At 37.7% G+C, this 24,936-nt stretch overlaps 1 protein-coding gene and 1 long non-coding RNA gene across 4 annotated transcripts in view; one reads left to right on the top strand and one right to left on the bottom strand.

The window, feature by feature from the left end:
* Nucleotides 1-17,007, top strand: part of STAMBPL1 (STAM binding protein like 1) — a 43,446-nt gene extending 26,439 nt beyond the window's left edge. For 2 of the 3 annotated variants that reach the window (XM_023225180.1, XM_023225183.2), the window contains 8 exons: nucleotides 1,927-2,002; nucleotides 4,454-4,549; nucleotides 6,635-6,992; nucleotides 8,070-8,194; nucleotides 10,239-10,376; nucleotides 14,806-14,918; nucleotides 15,859-15,958; nucleotides 16,688-17,007. In XM_023225180.1, the coding sequence (XP_023080948.1) occupies nucleotides 1,927-2,002; nucleotides 4,454-4,549; nucleotides 6,635-6,992; nucleotides 8,070-8,194; nucleotides 10,239-10,376; nucleotides 14,806-14,918; nucleotides 15,859-15,958; nucleotides 16,688-16,744 (1,063 nt within the window). In that variant the 3' untranslated portion in view covers nucleotides 16,745-17,007. The remainder of the gene's footprint in view (nucleotides 1-1,926; nucleotides 2,003-4,453; nucleotides 4,550-6,634; nucleotides 6,993-8,069; nucleotides 8,195-10,238; nucleotides 10,377-14,805; nucleotides 14,919-15,858; nucleotides 15,959-16,687) is intronic. The other variant, XM_023225184.1, reaches the window with a different exon arrangement.
* On the bottom strand, nucleotides 1,988-23,183 carry LOC116418913. The gene is made up of 3 exons (XR_004229122.1): nucleotides 22,996-23,183; nucleotides 19,825-19,982; nucleotides 1,988-2,202 (listed from the first exon to the last, which is right to left on the bottom strand). It is a non-coding gene; the product is annotated as an uncharacterized LOC116418913 (long non-coding RNA).
* Between the last annotated feature and the right edge of the window lie 1,753 nt (nucleotides 23,184-24,936).

Below are 24,936 nucleotides of genomic sequence, written 5' to 3'. Positions count from 1 at the left end.
CTCATCTAATTTTTTATTTTTGTAGAGACGGGATCTTACTATGTTGCCCAGGCTGATCTCCAGCTCCTGGATGCAAGTGATCCTCCTGCTTTGGCCTCCCAAAGTCCTGGGAGTATAGGCATGAGCTACTGTGCCAGACCCAAGCTGCATAATTATGCAATACATTGTTATTAACTATAATCATCGTATACACTGGACCTCCTGAACTTATTCCTCCTGTCTAACTGAAATTTTGTATCCTTTGACGAACATCTCACCCCTTACCTTATCCTTACCCACTGGAACTCTAATAGCCGCCTTACTACTCTCTGCCCTGCTATTAATTCAACTATTTTAGATTCCTTCTACATTATAAGTGAGATCATGCAGTCTTTGTGTTTCTGTGCCTGGCTTATTTCACATATAATTTCACTAGCTTAGTCAGGGGCTTAGCCTGAGAACATTTAAGAAGTTGAAAGATACAATATTTTAAAAATTGCCTTCCATGATTCTACAAAGGGCAAAATTAAAGGTGGTTTACATGGTATACAAATTGAGATCTGCATTTTATCCAAGTTACCGAACTTGAAAATTTAGAGAATGGTTGGCAGTATTTACCCTACCTGGGAAAACCACTTGTTTTTAGAAAGTCAGGTAATAAATACGAAATTAGAAGTTATTCTCCACTATTGATAGCCAAGCTTTTCCAATAAATTTTGTTTCTGAATAAGTTACCAATTAATAGCATTTCTTTTTCACCTTCTGCTCTGATCTTGCATATGCTCCTATGTAATTGTGAGCCTGGTGAAAGGGAAAAGGCCCCTATATCTCAGAATTATTGTGTAATCAAAATATTTGACTTGTGTGATAATTTGTAATTCACTCATTCTTCCTGGGCCTTAGTTCATCATCTACAAATGAAAGATTTAGGGGAGAAAATCTCTGAGGTCCCGTCTACTCTAAATGTCTTTGAATTTATTCTATTTATAAAGGCTTAGATAGCTAACAACTTTTAAAGCTTCTTTAAGCCTTAATTTTCTCATTTAAAATGGGAATTACTCTAACATTTCTGTCTAACCTATAGCCTGTCGTCAGAGGAAATTAAATGATGAGTATATGTGTGTATTATTTGGTTTACAGAATCAGTAAGTATAAGGCATATTATTTGATCAGAAATAGCATTTACAGCTCATTATGATTTTTCAAGGAAGGGTTATTCATTCATTTTGCAAATATTTATTGAGCACTTATTATGAGCTGGATTCTATTCTTCAGGCTGAGGATACATCGGTGTATAAAAAAGAGAATTCCCTGCCCTTGTGGTAGCAGTTTCTTCACTTTACCTGGAAGCGATGCACCTGGTTTCCTGTAGGAATTTCCTTTCACTGCTGCTGTCTCTTGTTCCTCAAATGGTGATGAAAAATAATGAATTCCTAATTAGCACCTCCTAATTCACTAGGGATTCTGGTTGTCACTTTTCTTAGTTACGAGTTTTCAGTTAAGAGTTTTTTGATACACACATGATGGCGCTGCTGGTTCATCAGTGGTCATTTGAGTTTTTTTCAAGAGTGAGAAGGAATTTACACCACTCTTTCCATGCTCTGATATTTTTATGTGATTCTCTGTGTTGCCAGCAGTACACAAAAGTAAGGTGGTGCTCTTTTGGGGTTAAGCATGCAGTACCTGAAAAAGATCAAACAATTTGATCTGTTTAGAGAGTACCCTGACCTTAACCTTGTTAGCTCTGGTGCTTAGTTTGTTGAGCTTAACCGTTAATACCAAAATAATACTCATGCCAGACTTTAGTGAAAAGGCAGACGGAAAGACTGTAGGTAAATAAGTTATTAAACATGTCATTTTTGAAAAAGGATGCTCATTCCCTTATTAGAAACCATTATTGAGCTTTTGCTGTTACATAATGCTAAGAACATGTTTTCTCTTTCTTAGCTTGTTTGTAGAAAAGCTTCCTAACCATCGAGATTACCAGCAATGTGCAGTACCTGAAAAGCAGGATATTATGAAGGTATTGTGGGTTTGCTTATCCACTGTGGAATCAAATGCTCTATAAGTATCCATTATTGATTCATCCTTCCCCTTCCTCCCCTTTCTCTTTCTCTTGAGAGTTTGAGCACGAGAAATTCATTCCATTAACCATGATGTTTCGATTTTTTTCTTAGACGTTTAATGATCATCACTGAGCCACTGTGGTTTGTCTAATTGATGCTGGGGGAAAAGAAAAAAAGAAAAATGTTACCTAATGGTGTGAAGAAGGAATTATTTTACAATAATCTCTCCCAGAGATTAAGAGAATGTTGTATATTTCTCCGAACTTTTTTCAGACAGTCATTTTGGCTGCTTTTGATTATTTTATACAGCCCTGAATTCAATAACTGTTTGAAAATTAGTGTTAGTTATTAAGGCAACCACGAAGTTCTAGCTATTTACATCTTATAGAACTGTAACTATAGATTATAAAGTGTTGTGGGGGAAGCAGGAGGTAGAAGGCTAAAATACTATCAAGGAAAAGGAGTGTTGCAATTTATCATCAATTTTTAAATGATTTGTTTATCACCAATAATTGCTATATCTATAATTTTGGTTATGTCTAGCTGTGAATATATTCTTTTAAATAAACATTTACAATGTTTCCCATTTATTTGTCTTTAATAGCTTGTGTTGGTCTTATATGAAGGAAGATAAAATCATGCACACAAAGCCAATTGTAGCATGAAATTTAAAATAATTTTTGAAAAACACTTCGCCAAATAATGAAATAAAGGCTTTCCTATGAGTCTTTTCAGACCTGAGGATGCATAAGCAAAATGCAGATTTTGTCAAATGGTCATCTACATTATTTATTTATTTGTTTGTTTGTTTTGAGTCAGAGTCTTGCTCTGTCACCTAGGCTGGAGTGAAGTGGCGCAGTCTCGGCTCACTGCAATGTCCGCCTCCCGGGTTCAAGCAATTCTCCTGCCTCAGCCTACTGAGTAGTTGGGATTACAGGCACCTGCCACCATGCCCAGCTAATTTTTGTTTTTTTTTTTTTGAAACAGAGTCTCGCTCTGTCACCCAGGCTGGAGTGCAGTGGCACGATCTAGGCTCACTGCAAGCTCCGCCTTCCAGGTTCACGCCATTCTCCTGCCTCAGCCTCCCCAGCAGCTGGGACTACAGGTGTACGCCACCATGCCTGGCTAATTTTTTTGTATTTTTAGTAGAGACAGGGTTTCACCATGTTAGCTGGGATAGTCTCGAACTTCTGACCTAGTGATCCACCCGCCTCGGCCTCCCAAAGTGCTGGGATTACAGGCGTGAGCCACTGCGCCCAGCCTGATTTTTGTATTTTTAATAGAGATGGAGTTTCACCTTGTTGGCTAGGCTGGTCTCGAACTCCTCACCTCAGGTGATCTGCCTGCCTCTGCCTCCTGAAGTGTTAGGATTACAGGCATGAGCCACTGCGCCCAGTCAACTTTTTTAATGTCTACAGTCACTTACCTGAAGTATCACTTATTATCATGTCTTTGTGTAACACTTCCCCTCAATTCTCTTGTTCATTCAACCTCAGAGAGTTCTGTTTGGAAACCAAAGGTGCCAGGCTGTCAAGGTGACTCATGTACTATAATTTAGGGTTATGCTTATTTTTTTTTTGTAGGAGAAAAATTCTCCAAAACCAAATACATTTCCCTTGTTTATGCTTATTGAATAGATATATGAATAAATACATAAATGAATGACAAAGGATTAAGAGAATCGAAATTTGGTGAAAGAGCTAGAGAGTCAGGAGACTTGAGTTCCAGTCCTAAATGGGCCGCTAGCTGGTTGCATGATACCGAACAGGACTTTCAATCTCTCCAGGCCTTTGCTTCCTCACCTCTAAAAAGGAAGAGGTAGTTGGACTTTATAAGAATTCCCAGATATTCCTGCCATTAAGAATCTCTGAGGAAGCTGTTTGAGATCCAGATTCCCAGACCGCTTCTCTAGGTGTTAATTCAGTAGATCTGGATTAGGCTTGGGAATCTGTATTTTTACAAAAAGTGCCCCAGCTGTTCTTTTTACAGTCTAGCATGTGTAGAAATCCCTATCCACCATATATTCTCTCACATCCCTTCTAATTCTGATGCTACGTGATTTATGTACTGTAGAACGAATGATTGATCTCAAACTCACTGTCTAAAAATGGGGTACCACAAAGGTAGCCACGAAGTTCTAGCTATTTACTTTTTATAGCATTGGGCTATAACAAAATGCTTATCTAATCAGTGGGGCCAATAAAGTTCTTACAAAAGGGATAATAGTGTTTCTTTTCTGCTGGAAAGTTATATTTTGGACCCATAAAAAAGATTTATTTTTCTGCCATCTTTGGTTGCTCATGACTTTATTTGCAACACACCTACCAGCTGTTTTTCTTTCTCACCTGATGATCTGAAAGAGTGTATTGAAAATCCCACTAATCAATATGTATATATATTTTTAAAAGAAACTGAAGGAGATTGCATTCCCAAGGACAGATGAATTGAAAAACGACCTTTTAAAGAAATATAATGTAGAATACCAAGAATATTTGCAAAGCAAAGTAAGTTCATTTGGTACTTTTATTTCATGACTATTTTATGTACAAGTGTTTTTGAATTTCATTTTTATGTGATGAGTTTTTGAAATGTTCTGTGCATTTAAATTAAAAATTAAAGATGCAGTGATGTGAAACCAATACAAAATTTATGCTGATATCCAGGTTAAGCAGTTGCACCAACAATGTGGTATTTCTATTTCCCTACAACATTTAACAAAGCAATGTGTTAGAAAAGAGATTTCCTATAGCGATTTAAGTAGAACTTTTTGATCGACTCTTGCCAATGTAACCTCGAGCCAGATGGCTGCTCTTTTGCCAGATGAACAGCCAGTGGGAGGTAGGGAGAGCAGTATATGGTTTTTGATGTGCCTAATGATGTAGGCCTCAGAAATGTGAATTTGATTCTTAGAATGTTACAGTCAGGATTGCTTTGAGATGGAATAACAGCTAACCATGTGGTTGAAATGTAATTGTATCACCCAAAAGTGGTGGCTTCTGGATTGTTATTAATAAACAGTGAACATTATGATAATATCTGAGAGGCAGAAAGGCATTAGAAGAAGAAATTGGCCAGTGTATCGGATACTCACATTCAACATAGCATTATTATAAAGCTACTTTGCTTTTTTGTTTGTGTTTTATTTGCTTTGGAAGTTACCACCTTCACTGACTCCCACTTCAGTTCAATCTCATCAGCTCTGAGAATGCTCATTGAGCTTTTTGACTTTCTATGGGCAAAGGTGGAAGGCTGATTTGAGTGGTAAGTTTTAACGAAGTGGTAGAGGGAATGTTGAAATTGGAAATGTCCCTGAAGTGTGTATATTAATAATGTGACTTGAAATATGAAAGACAGAAATGATCTTGGAGGGTAAGACAAAGCAACAGCAAGGCAGATGAAAACCCAGTTCAAGTCTCCCTTCCACAGTCGGCAATGTGTATGATCTTCCTCTTCATGATCTTCCTGGGAGGAACAGGCTCTGCAGCTGTTGCATGTTCTGCCTTTGATACCAGTCACTTCATAGCCCATGGTAGTGTCCCATGTAGAAATCTCTGTGGGGTTAGAATAGCAGGACTGAGCCTAAGAGAGATGAACAGCGATGCCTGTGAGCCCTTGCTTCAGCCAGCATTAGCATCATTTGGAAGACTGTTAGACATGCAGAATCTCAGGCCCCATCCCAGACCTTCTGAATCAGGATTTGCAACTGCAGTTAGCCCCAGGGTGATTTGTATGCACCTGAATGTGCAGCTATAAGCTGTGTGCCCTATGGTACTGCCATCTTATGGTAGCTCCCAAATCTAGCTTCTATCAAAATCACTTGAAAGGCTCATTAATACTTCATATTATCTGACCTAATAAGCCTGAATATTTTGTTAGGACTGGAGAGCTTGGGACTCCTCATTTTTAGCAAAACTCTTGGTTAGTGGTGACAGAGAAGGTTGGAACACATTTTAATAACCATTTTTTTTTTTTTTAGTGATTCCTTCTTATCCATAAATTTCCAGCAGAGTATGAGTTCTAGAGTCAAATGCAAAAGGTTCTAGGGCAGCACTGTTCAGTAGAACTCCCTGTGATGATGGAAATGTTCTGTTTGACACTTTCCAATATGGTACCCACTAGCCACATGTGGCTACTGGGTACTTAAATGTGACTAGTGTGCCTGAGGTGCTGAATTTCTAATTTTGTTTAATTTTAATCAAGTTCAAATAACCACATGTGGCTAGTGGTCACTATATTGAAAGTGCAGTAGGGGTGAGGTATTTTGTTTCATATGGTCTTGTCGGTCTGACTGAGCAAACAACCTTAACGTTGATTTTCCAGTATTTAAAAGCATAAGGGAATGGAGGGATCCTGATTGTCATGGCCTGTCTCTGGTAAAATATCAGCGGATTTAGAACTGCTATCTTAATCAGATCAAGGGGCTTTTGCCCTGATGTTATGTATTTCTCTCACTGTTCCCTGAGTGTCCCTGTGGGTATATCAAAGTATCTAGCCTTTTCTCTGTCTGCTTGAAGACTGAAAATGTCTAATTCCAGTTCAATGTTTTTCCTTGGAAACTAACCTTCTCTTCTGGCTGCCACACTTTATAGAACAAATATAAAGCTGAAATTCTCAAAAAACTGGAGCATCAGAGATTGATAGAGGCAGAAAGGAAGCGGATTGCTCAGATGCGCCAGCAGCAGCTAGAATCGGAGCAATTTCTGTTTTTCGAAGATCAACTCAAGAAGCAAGAGTTAGCCCGAGGTCAGATGCGAAGTCAGCAAACTTCGGGGCTGTCGGAGCAGATTGATGGGAGCGCTTTGTCCTGCTTTTCCACACACCAGAACAATTCCTTGCTGAATGTATTTGCAGATCAACCTAATAAAAGTGATGCAACCAATTATGCTAGCCACTCTCCTCCTGTAAACAGGGCCTTAACGCCAGCTGCTACTCTAAGTGCTGTTCAGAGTAAGTGATGAAATGCACCCCCGTGAGACACTGAGGCTCATCGGATGGAACCATATTTCTATAGCATCTGGGAGGGTCCTCCTCATTTCATTACTAATTGTAGTAGGACCCCTGCATAATATGGTATGCATGACAGAACTAACCTTTCAATACTCTCCGGCTTTTACTGTATATAACCTTAAAATTCAGGAAATATGATGCCCCCGATAGAGCAGAGACTCTATCATTAATGGGAAGTATTTTGTCATTGAAGAGATTTTAAATGAGAAGAATTTCAAGTACTTTTGTCTTCTATGTATTTTATCTAAGAAATACATACATCTTAAATACATCCATCTTTCTGAAGAGAAAAGGTGTTGAGAAAATTGTTTATCCAGACCTTTGCTCAGCAATAAATGTTTATACTCAGGATGTTTAGCATCATCCTTAGACTGAGAGAATCTCATACACATAGATAATTAACCTCCAAATGGCCTGTGTGTTTCTGCAAGAATTAGTGCTGTTCCGTACTGCCAGATCAGTGCTGGCAGGTTTCCAAAATACAGAATTCTTCTTCACAGACACTGTCAGATGGAGTTTGTGTTCCCATTTATTTGAAATGAGTGATAATAGGCAACCATTTTTAAAGTTACTTTACTGCTAATTGTTTACCAAAATGTTGTGCTTTTACTTGCTGATCACCAACTTTCATAAAGATATAAGTAACGTGGTAAAACACAATATTTATCATATGGCTTATGGGGTATGAGATGCATTCTACGCAGCCTATGCATTTAACCCTATATTTGCTTCATGCCAAAAGATAAAATAACATGTAAGTAGTTGACCCAAGGTACAAACATGTAAAAGTGCTGGTACCTCCTCACTTTGCTTATAAAATAATTTATATACATAATTTAATTTTACTTTTAGTTAATGTTTACTTCTAAGAGTTTTAAAATAAAATATGGAAAGTGGAACACCTGATACTTTTATTTTTGAAATTTACGTCCAACTGCAGCTGCTTGCCAATAACAATTTTGAAAGATGGGACATACAATTTTTTTTTAGCCTTTTCTCCGTTTTTTTGTTTCTTAGATTTAGTGGTTGAAGGACTGCGATGTGTAGTTTTGCCAAAAGATCTTTGCCACAAATTTCTGCAGCTGGCAGAATCTAATACAGTGAGAGGAATAGAAACCTGTGGAATACTCTGTGGAAAACTGGTATGATCTTTATATTTTTATATATATATATGTGTGTGTGTATATATATATCTGCATAGGATACTTTTAATAGTACTAGATTTCTTCTGATAAGTGGAACAGAATAAAAGCATGCTAAGAGTTATCAGTATTATGAAATTAACATTACACAGATTAACTTTATAAAACTACTGTCATTATTAATGGAATGATCCTTCTAGAAAATAGATTGTAAAATTTCAGAGACTCTATAAAAACTTGTCCTAAAGATCAACCTATAAATTAAATCTTTGATTAGAAAAATGGTATGAAATATAGGTCTTCAGATTTCCAAATCTATCTGGTTGCCAAATCAAATTTTCATTGCAATTGTTAGCTTCACATACATTCGTATAATTAACTTTATCTGTGGCATGTATTATCTTGCTGTCCTTTTTGAGATACACATGGAATAAAACTAGGATTTTATTGTTTCCTTAGTTTAAGGCAGTAGTTTCAACAAAAGCATATAGGCAAGGACATATTTAATTATGGAAGATGTCATCATAAGTATGTGATGAAAGACAATGTCATAATAGAAGGAGATGAAAGAAAGGAGATTCAATTTCCTATCTATAACAAAGATAAATAATGTTTCTTTGGGCGTGTCCTTTCATAGTCTGTTTTGAGTGCCAGTTTATATATCTGGGTCCAGGTATATTTTCAGTCCTCAAAATTTAGCTTAGGAACCTCTGCTTTATTGAATAATACTACATTGTATTCAGTACACAATCTCCTCCTGCATTCCAGTATTCTGTCATTGCTTTCCCTCCAAGACAGAGGAAGCCATAAGCACAGGAGAATGGGCATCTACAGTCACCTCTGTTGCACTTAAGGAGACAGTGTGCTATTGAAGCATCCACCCCCACATCATGTGTTGTATTCAGATTGATTTATTGATTCATTAGTGATTCATTCACTCCATTGTCAGACAAACATTTACCGAATATCTAAATGTGCCAGGCAATGTGCTGGGTATTAGCAGTTGGTGTCCTGCAACAGCCTGCCTCACGATACTTACGATGCTGTGAAGACCCAGACAGATGACTAATGATAAGTGGGGCTGAGTGCTATCTGTGCAAGTGCAGGGAATCATGGGAGTGTGTAACTGATAAATCTAACCTTGTCTGAAGGGTCGAGAAGGGTTTCCCTGAGAAGTGATGTTTGAGCTAGGCCTGAAGAATACATAAAGGAGGAGGTTGGATGGAGGGAAGAGTTGAAATCAGGGCAAAGGAGCAGTGCATAGTGTGCAGGAAAGCCCTAAGGCTAGAGAGAGGATGGTCCTCTGGACGGAGAAAGGCCAGCCTGCCTGGGGGAAGACAGCCTCTCACTGCACAAACATCTCTTCCTTCAGGATCCCATGGCACTTCACAACCCTCTTCCTCTCAACTCTTATCTTTTGCCAAAGGGGGGTAATTTGTTTTTTCCTTTCTCTTCATCTGATTGCAAATCCAAAACATTATCTTAATTACAGAAGATCCTAGTGAGTCCTCGCAACATTCGAAGAATGTCTTAAATCTTGAAGTGACATTAAATATAATTAATAATATAAAAACAAAACCATCAACCTTCACAACCCTAAGAAATGCCTTTTGGTAACACCACAAAATTATTTAACTAGTATCTCCCCCTCCAAACAAATCTGTCCTTGTTTTGTTCAGTTTTTCCATTACAGATATATCAAGACATCATTTATTAACTACATTTCCACAGAAGCCTGGCATGCAAATTCCTATTTATGTTATGTTTTCTATTGTGAAAGTGGGTTTCAAGCTACAAACAACTGAGTCTCAAACTTTTGGCAAAGAATCCATTTTTACTGTTGGGACTTTGTTTTTGAATTGGGAACGGTTGTGTGTCCAGGTACGGGGAGGGTAATGTAAGTGGTCCCTATACCTGGACACACACCCCTATTGGGGGACTCTTTAGTCTTAAACATTGCACTTCCTGTTCAGTTGTTTTTTTTTGTTTTTTTGTTTTTTTTTCTGTCAGATGCATGTCATTCTTTCTGCTACTTGTTTTTTAGACACATAATGAATTTACTATTACTCATGTAATTGTGCCAAAGCAGTCTGCGGGACCAGACTATTGTGACGTGGAGAATGTAGAGGAATTATTCAATGTGCAGGATCAACATGATCTCCTCACTCTAGGATGGATCCATGTACGTTTGACCTTTTGGGTTTCAGTTTATTTTTGTGTGGCATGCTGTTTTCCTCCTTGAAAAAGTTTGGCTTCGTTTAAATAGCTTCTTTTAAAATTTTTCAAATGTAATAAAGGTCATCATTTAAGTAGTGGTTCTCAAGCGAAGAGAAAAGAGTAACAGATATTAAAAAAATAAAGTTCATCATATTATGGCATGTTTTTCAGTGTTAGACTGTGTCTAAATCTGTCAAATCTGGATTTGGAGAACGTGTGTCTTTTGCTGTTTTGTACCATCTAAAGTTAAAAGATGTAGGAAGAAAGAGAGTAACATTTGGAAATCAGGTGATTTGTTTTAGATGATTTTACATAGCCTAGTGAAGGCTTAGCCAACTTGTTAACTGATTTGGCTACACAACTATTAATGTGGGTCTAAATTAGATTATTTTAAGAAAATATCCGAAAATGTTTCTTTTAAACGTGTGTGTATATATCAGCTACACTCCCTGACACCCCTCAGATAGGCAAATGATGTATGCGTCACTGTATAAACAGCCACAGAGTAAGACAAGAGGATAGGGCCCAAAACATTGAATTCCAACATCCACCAGGCCATCATAGGAGCCAGTCAAATAGACATGAGGTTAAATCTTGGCTGTGCTAAGAATTTATTGTAGAAGCATTGGCAAGTTATTAAGCAATCTGAGCATCAGTTTTATCATCCATAAAATGGAGATCATAATACTTGACTTCACAGGATGTTTCATATTAAATGAGATACTATTGGTGAATTTCACAGCACATTTTTTGAGGGACTCAGAAAATTGTACCTGTTATAATTGGTGATAATAATCTATCCTTTCTAGCCATAGTGCAATCCAGCTGAGGGAAATTTTTTCCATTCAGTCTCACATAAGCTGGATCTAGGATAACGTCTTGGTGTGTTTTTGCTGCTATAACAAAATGCCCGATATAGGGTAATTTAAAAAGAACAGAAATTTGTGTTGTCTGGTCCTAGAGGCTGGGAAGTCCAAGATCAAGGCACCAGCATTGGTGTCTAGTGAGGGCTGCTCTCAGCTTCCACAAGCAGCCTTCACTAGACACCAATGGCACCTTGTTGCTGTGGCCTCACAGGGTGGAAGGTAGAAGGGCAAGAGAGCACTCCCTTCAACCTTAAGCCCTTTCACAAGGGTCTTAATGCCATTCATGAGAGTGGAGCCCTTGTGATTAATCACCTCCCAAAGACCACACTTCTTAATACTGTTGCATTGAGGATTAAGTTTCATCATGAATATTGGTGGAGACCCCACCATTCAAACCATAGCAGGCTGGGATAAGCCATCCCTCTGAGATGGGATACTGGCCAAGAAAATTTCCAGGACACATTCTGGGGACCTCCAAGTGCCCTTGAGAAATGATACATGATCATTTTTACTTGCTTTATAGAGAAGCACTGGGGAGGGGCAGCATACACACACACACACACACACTTCCTAAGCATTTGGTTTTATGCAGTTCTGAAGGGTACAGGAGACTTTAGTCTCAACTCCATCTGTAAATTATTATGTTCTATCAGTCAGGACTTCTAGCCTAGTTTCCAGATTCCCTCATTGGCTGAGTGAGGCTAATGAATGCCTTCTCTCCTCACTGGATTTCTGTAAACAGGAAACAAGATACCAGGTGTGAAAACTCTTTGAAAAGTATAAACTGCCTCTCAAATGCAAGAAATTATTTATAATGAAGAGTTTGTAAAACTCTACATATGTGTATTTGCTTTACTTAACAGTAAGTAATATGCATTACAGTTTGCTTGGAAATTGCTATATTATTTAGCTTAACATGATTTCTGTAAAAAGAATGCCTTATTTAGCTTAACATGATTTCTGTAACAAGAATGCATTTTAAAGCAAAACAAATTCTAGCAAGAATGACAGTCCATTAAATTATGCATTTACATTGACAAGTCAATGTTAGTTTATCTAACAAAACATTTTCCAAATTAGAAACAAAAATTTTCCCCTTATGACCTACTGTGAACATAATGCATGCAATTACGAAGGTAAGTTGTTTAATAAGTTTAGCGTAATTCTTGAATTCTAGGACTTTTTGTTAAACTCATTTCACTGTATCAAATTATTGTGGTTGGATGAAAATACAACAATGTTACATTTCTAAACCTCAGTGATTGTAATGACTTTTTATGATGTTTTTATTAAGTATAATAATAGCAACAAATTCTAGAGCTGGCTTTTTTCAAATACAAATTAGTCATAGGGAAAAAAGGTCTGAAACATAATCAGACAGACATGTATTTGAATTTGGACTTTTTGGTTTAACTAGCTTTATGAGCATCCACAAGTTACTCACTTTCCTGTTTACCTCAGTTTCCTCACCTGCAAAATGGAGATAATAATAGCACTTATCTTGTTGCTGTGAGAATTCAATGATATGACTCATGGAAAGTGATTAGTTCACATTATACAGTTGCAATAAATGGCATCTGCTGCCATTGTTATCATTGTCATCATCATTTTCATTTCCATAGAATGAGGGAATGGGAGCCTTATTCTCCCATGGGAAAACTGTTCCCATTGGACTAGACATAATTCCCTTTGGCAGAAATGAAGGACTCAGGTCATGTGGTGTGCATTCCGTATGGAAATAAATTGACAAGCAGAGTGATTTGTCTGTATGATAACCTGCTTGCTGCCTCCACAGCACTATAGTTTCTTTGAACAATTTTTAATTTCTCACAAAGACATAGAAGCCTCTATTTTACAAAGAGAAGGTACTCCTTGTAAGATAACAGGCTGTCAGATACTCCCACTCGTACCCCCTACTGAAGATTTGCATTTTAAAAGTTAGGATAATTTCCATTCCTTTGTTGATCTAAGTTTTTATAGGCCAAGTGTTATTTTTTTCCTTGCAGAACATGTACCTTTCTGTAAATAATCATCTGATTTTTGCCTTCATTCTATTAAAGCAGAAAAAAACGTTTTCTTGCCTTTTTTTTTTTTTTTTTCAAGACAGAGTCTTGCTCTGTTGTCCAGGCTGGAGTGCAGTAGAGTGATCACAGCCTCAACCTCCCTGGCTCAAGTGCTCCTATCACCTCAGCCCCCTCAAGTAGTTGAGACTACAGGCACATGCCACCATGTCTAGCTAATTAAAACAACTTTTTTTTTTTTTGGTAGAGATGGAGTCTACCTATATTGTCCAGGCTGGTCTTGAACTCTTGGGCTCAACTGATCCTCTCACCTTGGCCACTCAAAGTGGGGATTACAGGCATGAGCCACTATGCCTGGCCTAAAAATCATTTTAAAATCTTACATTTCTTTAATAGAATATAGTTTTGTGTAAAGACATTTAGCTACTACTATGGATCTGTGCCTTTTAGTTAATAAAGACATTAAAATAACAACAGCAATAACAACAGCTAATAACTTTTATTTCTGTGTCCTAAGCACTGTTCCAAGAGTTTTAATGGACTGTCATATTTCATCTTCATAATAATCCCATGCAGAAAATATTATCCCAATTTTACAGATGATGAAATGGGCAAGAGAAGGCTAAGTAATCTTCACAGTGTCATATAGCTAGTGAGTAATGGAGTCAGGACCTAGACAGTGGTGCCAAGAATCTTTGTTTCATGATTAAAATAGTCACATTCTTTTTTTAAGAGTAATTAGGGTTTAATATGAATTTTTAAAATAACTAGATGTGCATTTATTTTTTATATTCAAATATGAACCTCTAATTGACCATGCATAAACACATTTGTATGTAGCCAGAAACTTGGCAGATTTCTTTTAATTTATAATCTCCCTTTTTTCCTCCCCATATATTTAGTTGCTATGCAAGATTAGTCCCAAATACCTTTAACAACTTGGAGTCTCCCATTCTCCTATTTATAGGAAATGGCAATCCACAAAACGATACACAGCAAACATGTGGTCTATTTAGTGAAAACTTCCTTTTAATGTTCCTAGTGTTGTATATACATATCTTGTGCCCAGGGTTTCCAATCACAGTTCTGCTCCTTACCAGCTGTGTGACCACAGGCACATTATGTAACCTCCCTTAGTTTTGGGATCCTTGTATGTAAAATTCAGATAATAAAATAAGTATCTCATAAATGAGTTGTGATAATTATATGAGAATCTATTTAAAGCCCCTAGCAAATTAATTTCCAGCTCTTTCTTTCCCCAAAAGAAGAAAGTACACCAACACTTCTAGGAGCCTCTTCTCAAAGTCATAGTTATTCCAAAATAGCAAATAATAGGAATGCATAAAGGGAAGGATTATGTCAGCAAAACCTTTTTAAAAATCCCTTATTTGATTGATGGTTAAAAATAATTTTTAAAAAACAGATAAATAGAATTTTCTATTAAAATAAGCTGTGGCCTTGCCTAAGACAGCTATCCTAGTAAGATTGTCTTCTTTTCTATTTATAGACGCATCCCACTCAAACTGCATTCTTATCCAGCGTTGATCTTCACACTCACTGTTCCTATCAACTCATGTTACCAGAGGCCATTGCCATTGTTTGCTCACCAAAGCATCAAGAGTAAGTGTGACTCTTCAGGGGAGCCCAAAGAAGGCTTTGTCTAAGGCTGCTGGGTTCCTGTGTGTCCAGACACCAGGTTGTGGTACTTGGATTGGCAAACGCACAACACCCTCTGGAAAAAGCGATGGGTGGCAGTCAGCTGCCATCGACCTGCAGCTCTGCAGTTTATGGTCCATTCTGTGGCAGAATTACTGATTTTCTTTCTTCAGTTAGCGTGACCTTGAAGTGAATAACATTTAAGAAGGATGCTATTCCAGTTAGCCTTTTTAGGACTTATTTCTACTGTATTATGTTCTACCATAAGAAATGTTCTAGCCTTAGCTGAGAAAAAACCTTTCTAGCTTTGGGGACTCTGATTATTGTAGAGTAGTTATGAGCATGGGAATCAAATAAATATATGGAAATCATGGCTCCACCCCTCAAGTGTTGTGTTAGGCAGGATACTTGACCACTGTGGGCCTCTGCCTTTTCATCCCTGATACCTGCCCATCAGGGATGGATGTAAAGATGAAATTAGATAATAGTCTATATATAGTGCTTAGCATAGTGCCTGGTACCACAGCAGGCACTCAATACATATTTGCTATTGCTATAATCTGTATTAACGTTATTAGAAGAATTCGAAATATCTGCCACTTGCAATTTCCTCTCATGGAACTCTCTGGTGGGGCCTTGGCTTTTCCTGTGGGGTCACACCAATAGCTTATTTGCCTTGTCCCCTTAACGGTCCTGCAGGCTCCTAGCAGCAGCATTGCCTCCTCCTGGGTTTCTCTCCTCTGGGCCAGTCACTGGTTAAAAAAAAAAAAATCACTATGGAATTCCTAGTTTGTGAGTTCTCAATCCCATTTGAGAAATATGTGTGTATGTGCTGTTCAAATAAAGCATCTGGAATGCTCAAATGATCCTTAATTTTTCTACCTGTTTTCACTCTGAAATTTAGCACTGGCATCTTCAGGCTCACCAATGCTGGCATGCTTGAGGTTTCTGCTTGTAAAAAAAAGGGCTTTCATCCACACACCAAGGAGCCCAGGCTGTTCAGTGTGAGTACATCATATTAGTTATTTTTCCAGGTATTTCTTATTCACTGCCCCCCAACCTGTTTTTAAATAAATAGTAGCAGTCTAATATAAGATAAAATACTGTACTGCTTAGTTTGGAGTTTTATCTGAGAAAATTAATCTATCTGTATACTTAATTTCTGATTTATTCTCAAAATAATTGTATTTACAAGGAAACATCAATATTTCAATAGCAGAATTAATGGTGCACAAAGTGACTTTTGCACTTATATATATGTATGATATTTAAAAGTTTTCTTCAGAGTCCAAACAAGTAAACAATTATCATAGAAAATGGCATTTAAAAATGTTGCATGAATTCTTTCTGCTTGATATGGCCAAATTAGTTTTTTCATAGCAATTGTATGAAAACTACGATCATACTTCTTGATTACTTTTGCATAGTCCAAAAGAAACATTTGACTACGCCTTTTTTTCCCTAATTTTTTGGCGGTTGTGTGGCTGCAACATCAGAGAACATTATATTGAAATTAGAATTTACTTAAAATGAAAATTATTTGGCAACCCCTGTAAATATTTTTGTTTTTGTTGAAATTAATAAATGTGATTGTATTTGTTCTGATTGGAAATATTTTAAAAATCAGGAACAATTTAAAATTAAGAAATCTATACTCCCTCCCTAAAGAAAATCGTATGGTAAACATTATGATAAAATCAAACATATAGTAAAACCAATTTTTTCTTTCCTAGATATGCAAACATGTGTTGGTAAAAGACATAAAAATAATTGTGTTGGATCTGAGGTGATATGTTCTGAATGTAAGCACCGTCAACATCAGACACCTACTCACGGACATGTGGTTGCCGGATTTTCTTAAGATGTTTCCAGAAATGACTGATATTTTATATTTATACATTTTAGATCAGAAAGCTTGATATTTATTGCTGTTGCACATTTTGAAGTTTTCTTTTTGGGTTGCTCTGTGTCAAGAGAGGCTACATGGTATTAAATCGGTACCTAATAATGTGCCCAAATACTATGACCAGATAATAAATTGTGCTGCAAACAACATGTCTGATATTTATAGAGGTCTCTGCATACATTTTTAGAGCTTTAGATGATTTGCTGTATTTTTTATTCATGTAAAATGTAATTCCAAATAAGAAATTCTGAGTGTATGTAGTCTCCAAAGCAGACCATCTGTTTCTGAAACCTTCCCCTGAGGTAGGTGAGCAGCTTCCATGTGTAGATGAAATATGGCTGCCATTTATAAAGCTTGTTCTATGTTTTCAGTGTCATGAAATCCCAGACTCAGAGAGATATCTCTGCAGTGAATCACTGTGTAAGATACAAGAGCAACAGGCTTCTACTCAGGGGATCAGGTGTCAGAGGGCCTGAGATAGCAGACAATTCATTAACTTGATTTAGAAGACTAAAAGTAGAGAAGCTTGAGAGAGGAATTTTTTAAAAAGGGCTCAGATAAAAGTACAAAGCCTGTTACTGTGAACATGAACAGAGGTGATAGGCAGAAGAAATGAGACATAAGAAATAACTGGTAATTCTTAGTCGAAAAGAATGAATCAGAAAATAGTTTGGAAAGTTTTGTCATTAAAGGTATCTCTATATAAATTAGTCCCCAGAGAAAGAGAATCAAGTAAGTTGGAAACTGAATAGGCTGACATAAATGGAATGTTTTAGTAAGGTGTGAAATGACATTTGTGGCTATTACCTAGATAGTACAAGCATTTACCTGGATAAAAAGAGACAGATTAAATAGAAGGAATGAGAAACTTGGGTACTCTGTTAGCAAGCCGAATTGGTGGGAAAAACCTGAGGATGGAAACAATGTGGAGAAATTTTAGCTGCAGATACACAGAGGGCAGAATGGAAGTGATATTGTTGAGTTCTTTGAGAATAGGTCCTTCAGGACACTGAAGACTAGTTCTGCAGGTGACATCTTTATCTTAGAAGACATTGCTCCCAGGCACGTTGGGAAATCCTGGGCTGACAACCCTTTCCTTGATCAAGAAACTTGTGATCACTTCTTAATCTCCCTCCTCATCCTTTAGGGCCTTACCTTACTCTAGTCCAGCTTTCTTTTTTTTTCTTTTCAGTGCTTAAGTTTCCTTCTCCAGCCATCTCTTCCTGGATCTCCATGACTTTTCAACAGGGCCAAACTAATCCCATGTAACCTTCTGTCTTCCCACTGTCTTCTGTGCCAGCCTCAGCTCTCCCTTCCTTTGCTTTCCTCATGACATTGCATCTGAGTTGCCTAAACAACTCATGTTTCCATGTACTAGCTTCCACTGCTTAGTTCAATGATTTCCGCATTCCAAAGAGTGGTATTTCCTGTACACTGTGCTTGGATGGGTTAACATCTGATGTGGTTTGGCTGTGTCCCAACTCAAATCTCATCTTAAACCGTAGTAGGAGGGACCTGGTGGGAGGTAATTGAATCATTGGGGTGGTTACCTCCATGCTGTTCTCATGATAGTGAGTGAGTTCTCAGGATATCTGATGGTTTCATAAGGGACTTTTTCCCTTTTGCTCAGCACTTCTTCCTGCCATTATGTGAAGAAGGACGTGTTTTGCTTCCCTTTCTGCAATGATGGTAAGTTTCTTGAGGCCTCCCCAGCAATGCAGAACTGTGAGTCAATTAGACCTCTTTCCTTTAGAAATTACTCAGCCTTGGTCAGTTCTTTATAGTAGCGTGAAAATGGACTAATACAACATCCCTCCCTGCTTGTCTAGTCCTCAATTCTGGTATCGTGTCACCTGAATTCTGTTCCTGTTCTCGTTTATACAGAATCACCTACTATGGGCAGGTCAATGGCTTGTTTCTGTTTCATGGCATCTTCTAGCTATGGAGAGCTGAAGTCTCAGACTTCAGAAGTAGAGCTTGCCTTGCCTTGTGCATGGACACTTTAGTCTATGGCCACCACTAGTTAAGAGCAGATTAACTCTGCAAGGCTAGCTCCATAGACACCTCACTTTTTCCTGAGTGGTGCTGTCCTCAGTGTCTTAACACTTAAACACACCATGATATTCTGATATACTTGATCAAAGGAAAATATTATATACTTTATTCAAGTAAAAATAATTGTTGGGACAATGGATAGTTGAGAAATGAGTGAGATCCTCCTTATAGAATTAAAAATTATGGTAATACAATAAGAAGATGTAAAATGAGAGTTGTCCGATGAAAAAGCTATGGACATTGAATGGTGCCTAAAGATAGAAAGGACTCAGTTGAGAGCCAAGAACATTTAGCATCTTAGATTTCCAGAAAGATTAGAAAGAGAAGTTATGAGTATGCAAAACCATTATGTCCCTTCTGAATAGCAAGTTAGAAGAGAACCCATTTTTCACTAAGAAAGTATATTGCATTTCATGAATAAGGGAGACATTCTTGGCACTTTTTTTGTAGTTTTTTTGTAGGGTTTTTTTTTTTTTTTTTTTTTTTGCCAAGTACAAACCAAATTAACCAGGATCTCACAGAGTGGGACTGTTGGAGGCGGCAAACCAGGGACCTGACTTTGGCTGCCAGAATGAGGCCCTGGGGCTGTGTCTGAAAGAAGAACCAACAGAAATGTGACCACATCACTAAGTAATGGACTGGTCACGAGGCAGATACCATGTTAACCAAACTGGAGACGCCAGTACACACACATGTGCATGAGCACCAGTGTTCATTGGATGAGCTATCTATGGAAGGTCTCTTTCACAACAGGCAAAGAGCGCCTTCTCTTTTTTTGAGACAAGATCTCACACTGTCGCCCAGGCTGGGGTGTAGTGGCACAGTCATGGGTCACCGCAGCCTTGATCTCCTAGGCTCAAGCTGTCCTCCCATCTCAGCCTCCCGAGTAGCTGGGACTTAGGCACTCACCACCACACCTGGCTCTTTTTTTTCTATTTTGTAGAAATGGGGTCTTGCTGTGTTGCTAGGGCAGGAGATCCTTCTTTTGAATATGCATCAGTCCCAAAGCTCCATTTGCCACATCCTAAGGCAAAGATGGTTCTTCATTTCTTTTCAGATTTGTGTTTCTGTAGAAAAAAATGAAACAGTTAAGAACTTCCTTTGATTTTTCTATGCTAATTGGTTTGCACACAGTGCCTGACACCGCATATGTATTTGTTATAGGCTGAATTGTGTCCCCCAAATTCATGTGTTGAGATCCTTAACCCCCCAGTACCTCAGAATATGACCAAGTTTGGAAATAGCGTCTTTACATAAATAATTAAGTTAAAATGAGGCTAGTAGAGTGGGCACTAATCCAGTATGAGTTGTGTCCTTATAATTAGAGATTAAGACAGACATACACAGAAGGAAGACCATGGGAAAACATAGAAAGAAGACTGCCATCTATAAGCCAAAGAGAGAGATCTCAGAAACCAACCCTGCCAAAACCTAGATCTCAGACTTCCAGCCTCTGGGACTGTGAGAAAATAAATTTCTGTTGTTTAAGCCATCCGGTCTGTGGTATTCTGTATCCTGTTTGGCAGCCCTCACAAACTAATGTGGTACCTGATAAATATTTGCTGAAGTTGTTTATTTCCTTTTTCCTTACAGACTGAATTGGAAATGGCTTTCTTTGTTGTCATGCAGGGCGGAAATCATTCTTTCCACAGACCTTGTCAGTTGTAGAAGAGCAAAGCAGAATGTTTGCAGATTATTTTCAGCTATTCAAATTTTTCCTAGTTTTTTTTTTAGTAGGATTTTGCTTGTGGAAATTTGACATTTTATTTGAGGCCACACTGGTTCACTTCTGTTTTCTCCCAATTCATTTCACATTGCAACCACATCAACTGTGCTGGAGACTGTGTTATTACAATGATTTGACCTTAGATTGAGGTTTCTGTTGCAAAACCAGCTGAAGAGGTCCTAAATGTGGAAAGCAGATGTTTGTCTTCTGGCATGTCTTGCAGAATTATCTGGCAAGAGAATATCTTCTGTGAAGAGAATGCTTGAGAAATGTCATGCATTTGGCAATGATTAAGAAAGAAAGGTAAACCTTCAACTCTTTGTTCTTAAAAGAATTTGGCTTGTTATTTAGTGGGAAGACAACTAAGATGCAAAGAGCTTTTCTGCTCCTTTAAGAAATTTGTTTTCTTTTCTAGTCTTTTGATTCTTCGTAAGGCCAGAATATACTTTCTCGGAGACAACTGACGAAAACACGATATAGTGGCTCTTAGAGATTTAGCATGCTGATGTCCAAGAAGACGTTATTGTTTTTAAAGTATCAAAAGACAGGTCTTCATTTGGACTGCTATACAAAAATGCCATAAACTGGGTGACTTAAACAACACTGTATTTCTGTCTCCCGGTTCTGGTGACTGGAAATTTGATATCTGGGTGCCAGCATCGTCCAGTTCTTGATGAGAACTCCCTTCCTTATTTGCAGATGACAGCCTTCTTGCCCTACCCTCAAATGGGGGAGAGAGAAATCATCTGTCTCATGTCTCTGCTTATAAGGACACAAATCCTATCATGAGAGTATGACTCTGCCTTCATGACCTAATTATCTCCCAATGACCCCACCTCCAAATATCAACATAACAAGGATGAGGTTTCTGCATATTAATGGCAGGGACACCAACATTCATAGTCCATATGAACTCGCATAGTCCATAACTAGGCGAGTGCCAACTAGTTAGTTTCTTGTCTTTTTTCTGTGCCATATGGAGGCTCTGCTGTACATCTTCTGAGATCCCATAGTTACTATATTAAAAAGTAACACTCCAATGAGAATGTGAATAGCTTTTATTATATTACCTCTGATCTGGTGTGAAGATGCCTTCAAATAGATTTAAGAAATTACTCATTAAAAGGATATTTTGCAAAAGGAATTGCCAGTTGATTAAATCATACTAGGTATTAAATTTTGCCTCATGGAAAAACAAACTTATTTGACAAAAAATAATTTCTTAATTAAAGCCATATCTTTTCATATTAATAATGTTGCTGTGTAATTATAATGTTTTAATTTTACAATGTTTTTATAATTAAAGGACTTAGTAAAATCCATACTCCTGTATATGTTTGAACAACCAGAGATATAGAAATGGAAAAGGGAAAGAAAATCCAGGGAAGGGAACATTATTTAGAAAGGAAGCCTGTGATACTCTTAAGGTCTGTCACTACAGCTTGCTAGATTTCAGGATTGGGGATAGGAGATGCAGAAGATGAGAGAGGAAAAAACAGAGAAGGACCCTGGGGGAGGGAAGGTAGATTAAGAGCATTGCAAACTGGCTTTATTTAATTTGTTTGCTTGAAGTAAATGCCTTGACATTATCTGGACCACAAGACATTCTAAAACCAAATGGAGATAATTAGATTTTTTTCTCTGTCAAGGAGGATTACCCGTGCATCTCTATCAGGTAAACAAGAGTTGGCAGTGAAAAATTACAATTGTTTACATGAATTAGTCATTGTCTCACTGGGTCCCAGATGTACCAATGGAACGCATGGTTAATTCATATTCTTGAGTCTGAAGAGGATGTTTAAAAATTACCCTCTGTATTTTCTCCAAGAGAAAAAGGCATTTACAGATTGATTTAAAAAGAAAAAAAGCTCAATTATGTTTCCTCCTAATATAAAGGCTCACAGACAAGGAAAGCAAAGCAAACAACTAGAAGACATTTGCTGTGCTCTTGACTTTGGGAAAGGCCATGGGCAAATTATATCATTTTTAGAGAATTTAATTTCCTTACCTACAGAAATAAGGCATGTAAATCAACTGATTCATCTGGCTCTCTTCAGCAATAAAATTTTGTACTTATCAAGGTTCTTCCCAAGGCAGTATGTTTTTTATTTTTTAAAAATAACTTATTGAAGCTCAATTCACGTAACTTAAAAGTAACCATTTTAATGTGAACAATTTAGTGGCATTTAGCACATTCGGTGTTGTGCAGCCACCCTCCCTATCTAGTTCCAAAGCATTTCTGTCACTCCAAAGTAAAACCCCTTGTCCACTGTATTAGTCTGTTTTCACCCTGCTGATAAAGACATACCCGAGACTGAGTAATTTATAAAGAAAAAGAGGTTTAATGGACTCACAGTTCCACTTGGCTGGGGAGGCTTCACAATCATGATGGAAGACAAAAGGCATGTCTTACACGGCAGCAGAGAAGAGAGAATGAGAGACAAGTGAAAGGGATTTCCTCTTATAAAGCCATCAAATCTAGTGAGACTTATTCACTACCATGAGAACAATATGGGGGAACCACCCCCATGATTCAGTTATCTCCCACTGGGTCCCTCCCACAACACGTGGGAATTATGGGAGCTACAATTCAAGATGAGATTTGGGTGGAGACACAGCCAAACCATATCACCCACTAAGCAGTTGCTCCCCTTCCCTCCCTCTCCCCCCAGCTCCTAGCAACTGCCAATCTGCATTCTATATGGCTCCATCTCTTTTGGATATTTCATACAAGTAGAATTGTACAATAGGTTAGCTGTTGTGTCTGGCTTCTTTCACTTAGTGTATCATTTTGAAGGCTTATCCACGTTGTAGTATGTATCAGTCCTTTATTCATCTTTATGGAATAACATTCCATTTAGGTATATACCACATTTTGTTTATTCATCCATTTATGGACATTGATGGACATCCATTGATGGATATTGATGACATTTTGTTTATTCATCCATCAATGGACACAATAACCAAAAAGACATTTCCTTTTGGTTATTGTGAGTAGTAGTGCTCTAAACATGCTTGTACATGCATTTGTTTGAGTACCTGTTTCAATTATTTTGTATCTGTACCTAGAAGTGAAATTGCAGGGTTATCTGGTAACTCTAGGCTTAGGTTTTTGAGAGACCTCCAAACTGTTTTTCACAACAGCTGTACCATGTTATATTCCCAACAGCAATATATAAAGTGTCTGATTAATCTACATCCTATTATAGCCAACCTAGTAAATGTAAAGTAGCATCTCATTCTCCTTTTGACAGAGCAATATGTGATCAGCTTAATTCCTCTAAAGTCAAATTTTAATAGTAAACTAAAGTTGATGATGAAGATGTCTGAGGCCTCCAGAATTCACTCACTCCCATCACTCTCTTAGTGTTGTGGGACACCAGTCCCGAGTCCTTATCAAGGTCACTACCACCATGTTTAGAGGGAGAATTTATTTTTATCAAGGATGGTTAGGTCAGCTGTTTCAGCTGGGTAGGATTAGAAATACAGAGAGAGAGACCAACAAAAGGCACTAGTCATAGCACTTTAGAATACTACTCTTGCTTTCCATCAAAGTCAGTGGTTTAAGCATTCGTAAGGAAGAATACTATGTTGAGGCATCTCTCTGAAATCACAGACTTTTTTAAATTTTAAGAGCAAGGGCTCATTCTAAATTTGAAAAATATAATTTACCTGTTTAATATATTTTTGCCTGAGTAGGTGATGTCATTTTTTTTAAAGGAAGGCCTGAAATTACATGATTTTAGGTCATTTTGTAGGGAATTTCAGGTTGTGGCATATGCGGAGAGGTCTTAAAGGAGGAAAAATAATTGATTGAATGAAAGGATAGGGGACTAAATCTCAAAACTAAATGTGGACGGGAAGAAACAGAAGGCAAGAACTAAGAAGTGTAGTTCTTTTGATGTGGTATGTCTGCAGTACCACATACTTTTCTCCAAGGATAAGGAAATCTGCTTAAGGACCCCTGAGTTTTAGGCCTCTGGAAAACTGTCATTAACCTCATGATACGGAAGCCTGTTCCATCATCAGTTTTCCTTGAGGACAGCATTGTTTCAAACCCAGACAAGTAGTAATCATTTTTATTCCCTTTAGCCCAGAAGGGGCTAGAAATTGCTCTAAGGAGGACATTCTGGAAGAACTACAGCCTCCATGAATAAATTAGACTGAGAGGTGGTGAAATTTGCATGTTTATTTCCCAGATATGAGATGATTAATTTAACCTGAAAGGTGAAATGCTCAGGAAAAGCAGATAGTCCAGAGATGCCATACTTCTCATTCAACATTGCCTCCAT

Source organism: Piliocolobus tephrosceles, chromosome 9, assembly GCF_002776525.5.
Source record: "Piliocolobus tephrosceles isolate RC106 chromosome 9, ASM277652v3, whole genome shotgun sequence".
Lineage (NCBI taxonomy): Eukaryota > Metazoa > Chordata > Mammalia > Primates > Cercopithecidae > Piliocolobus > Piliocolobus tephrosceles.
The sequence above is the reverse complement of the archived record's forward strand: the minus strand, read 5'-3'. Positions and strand labels throughout refer to the sequence as shown.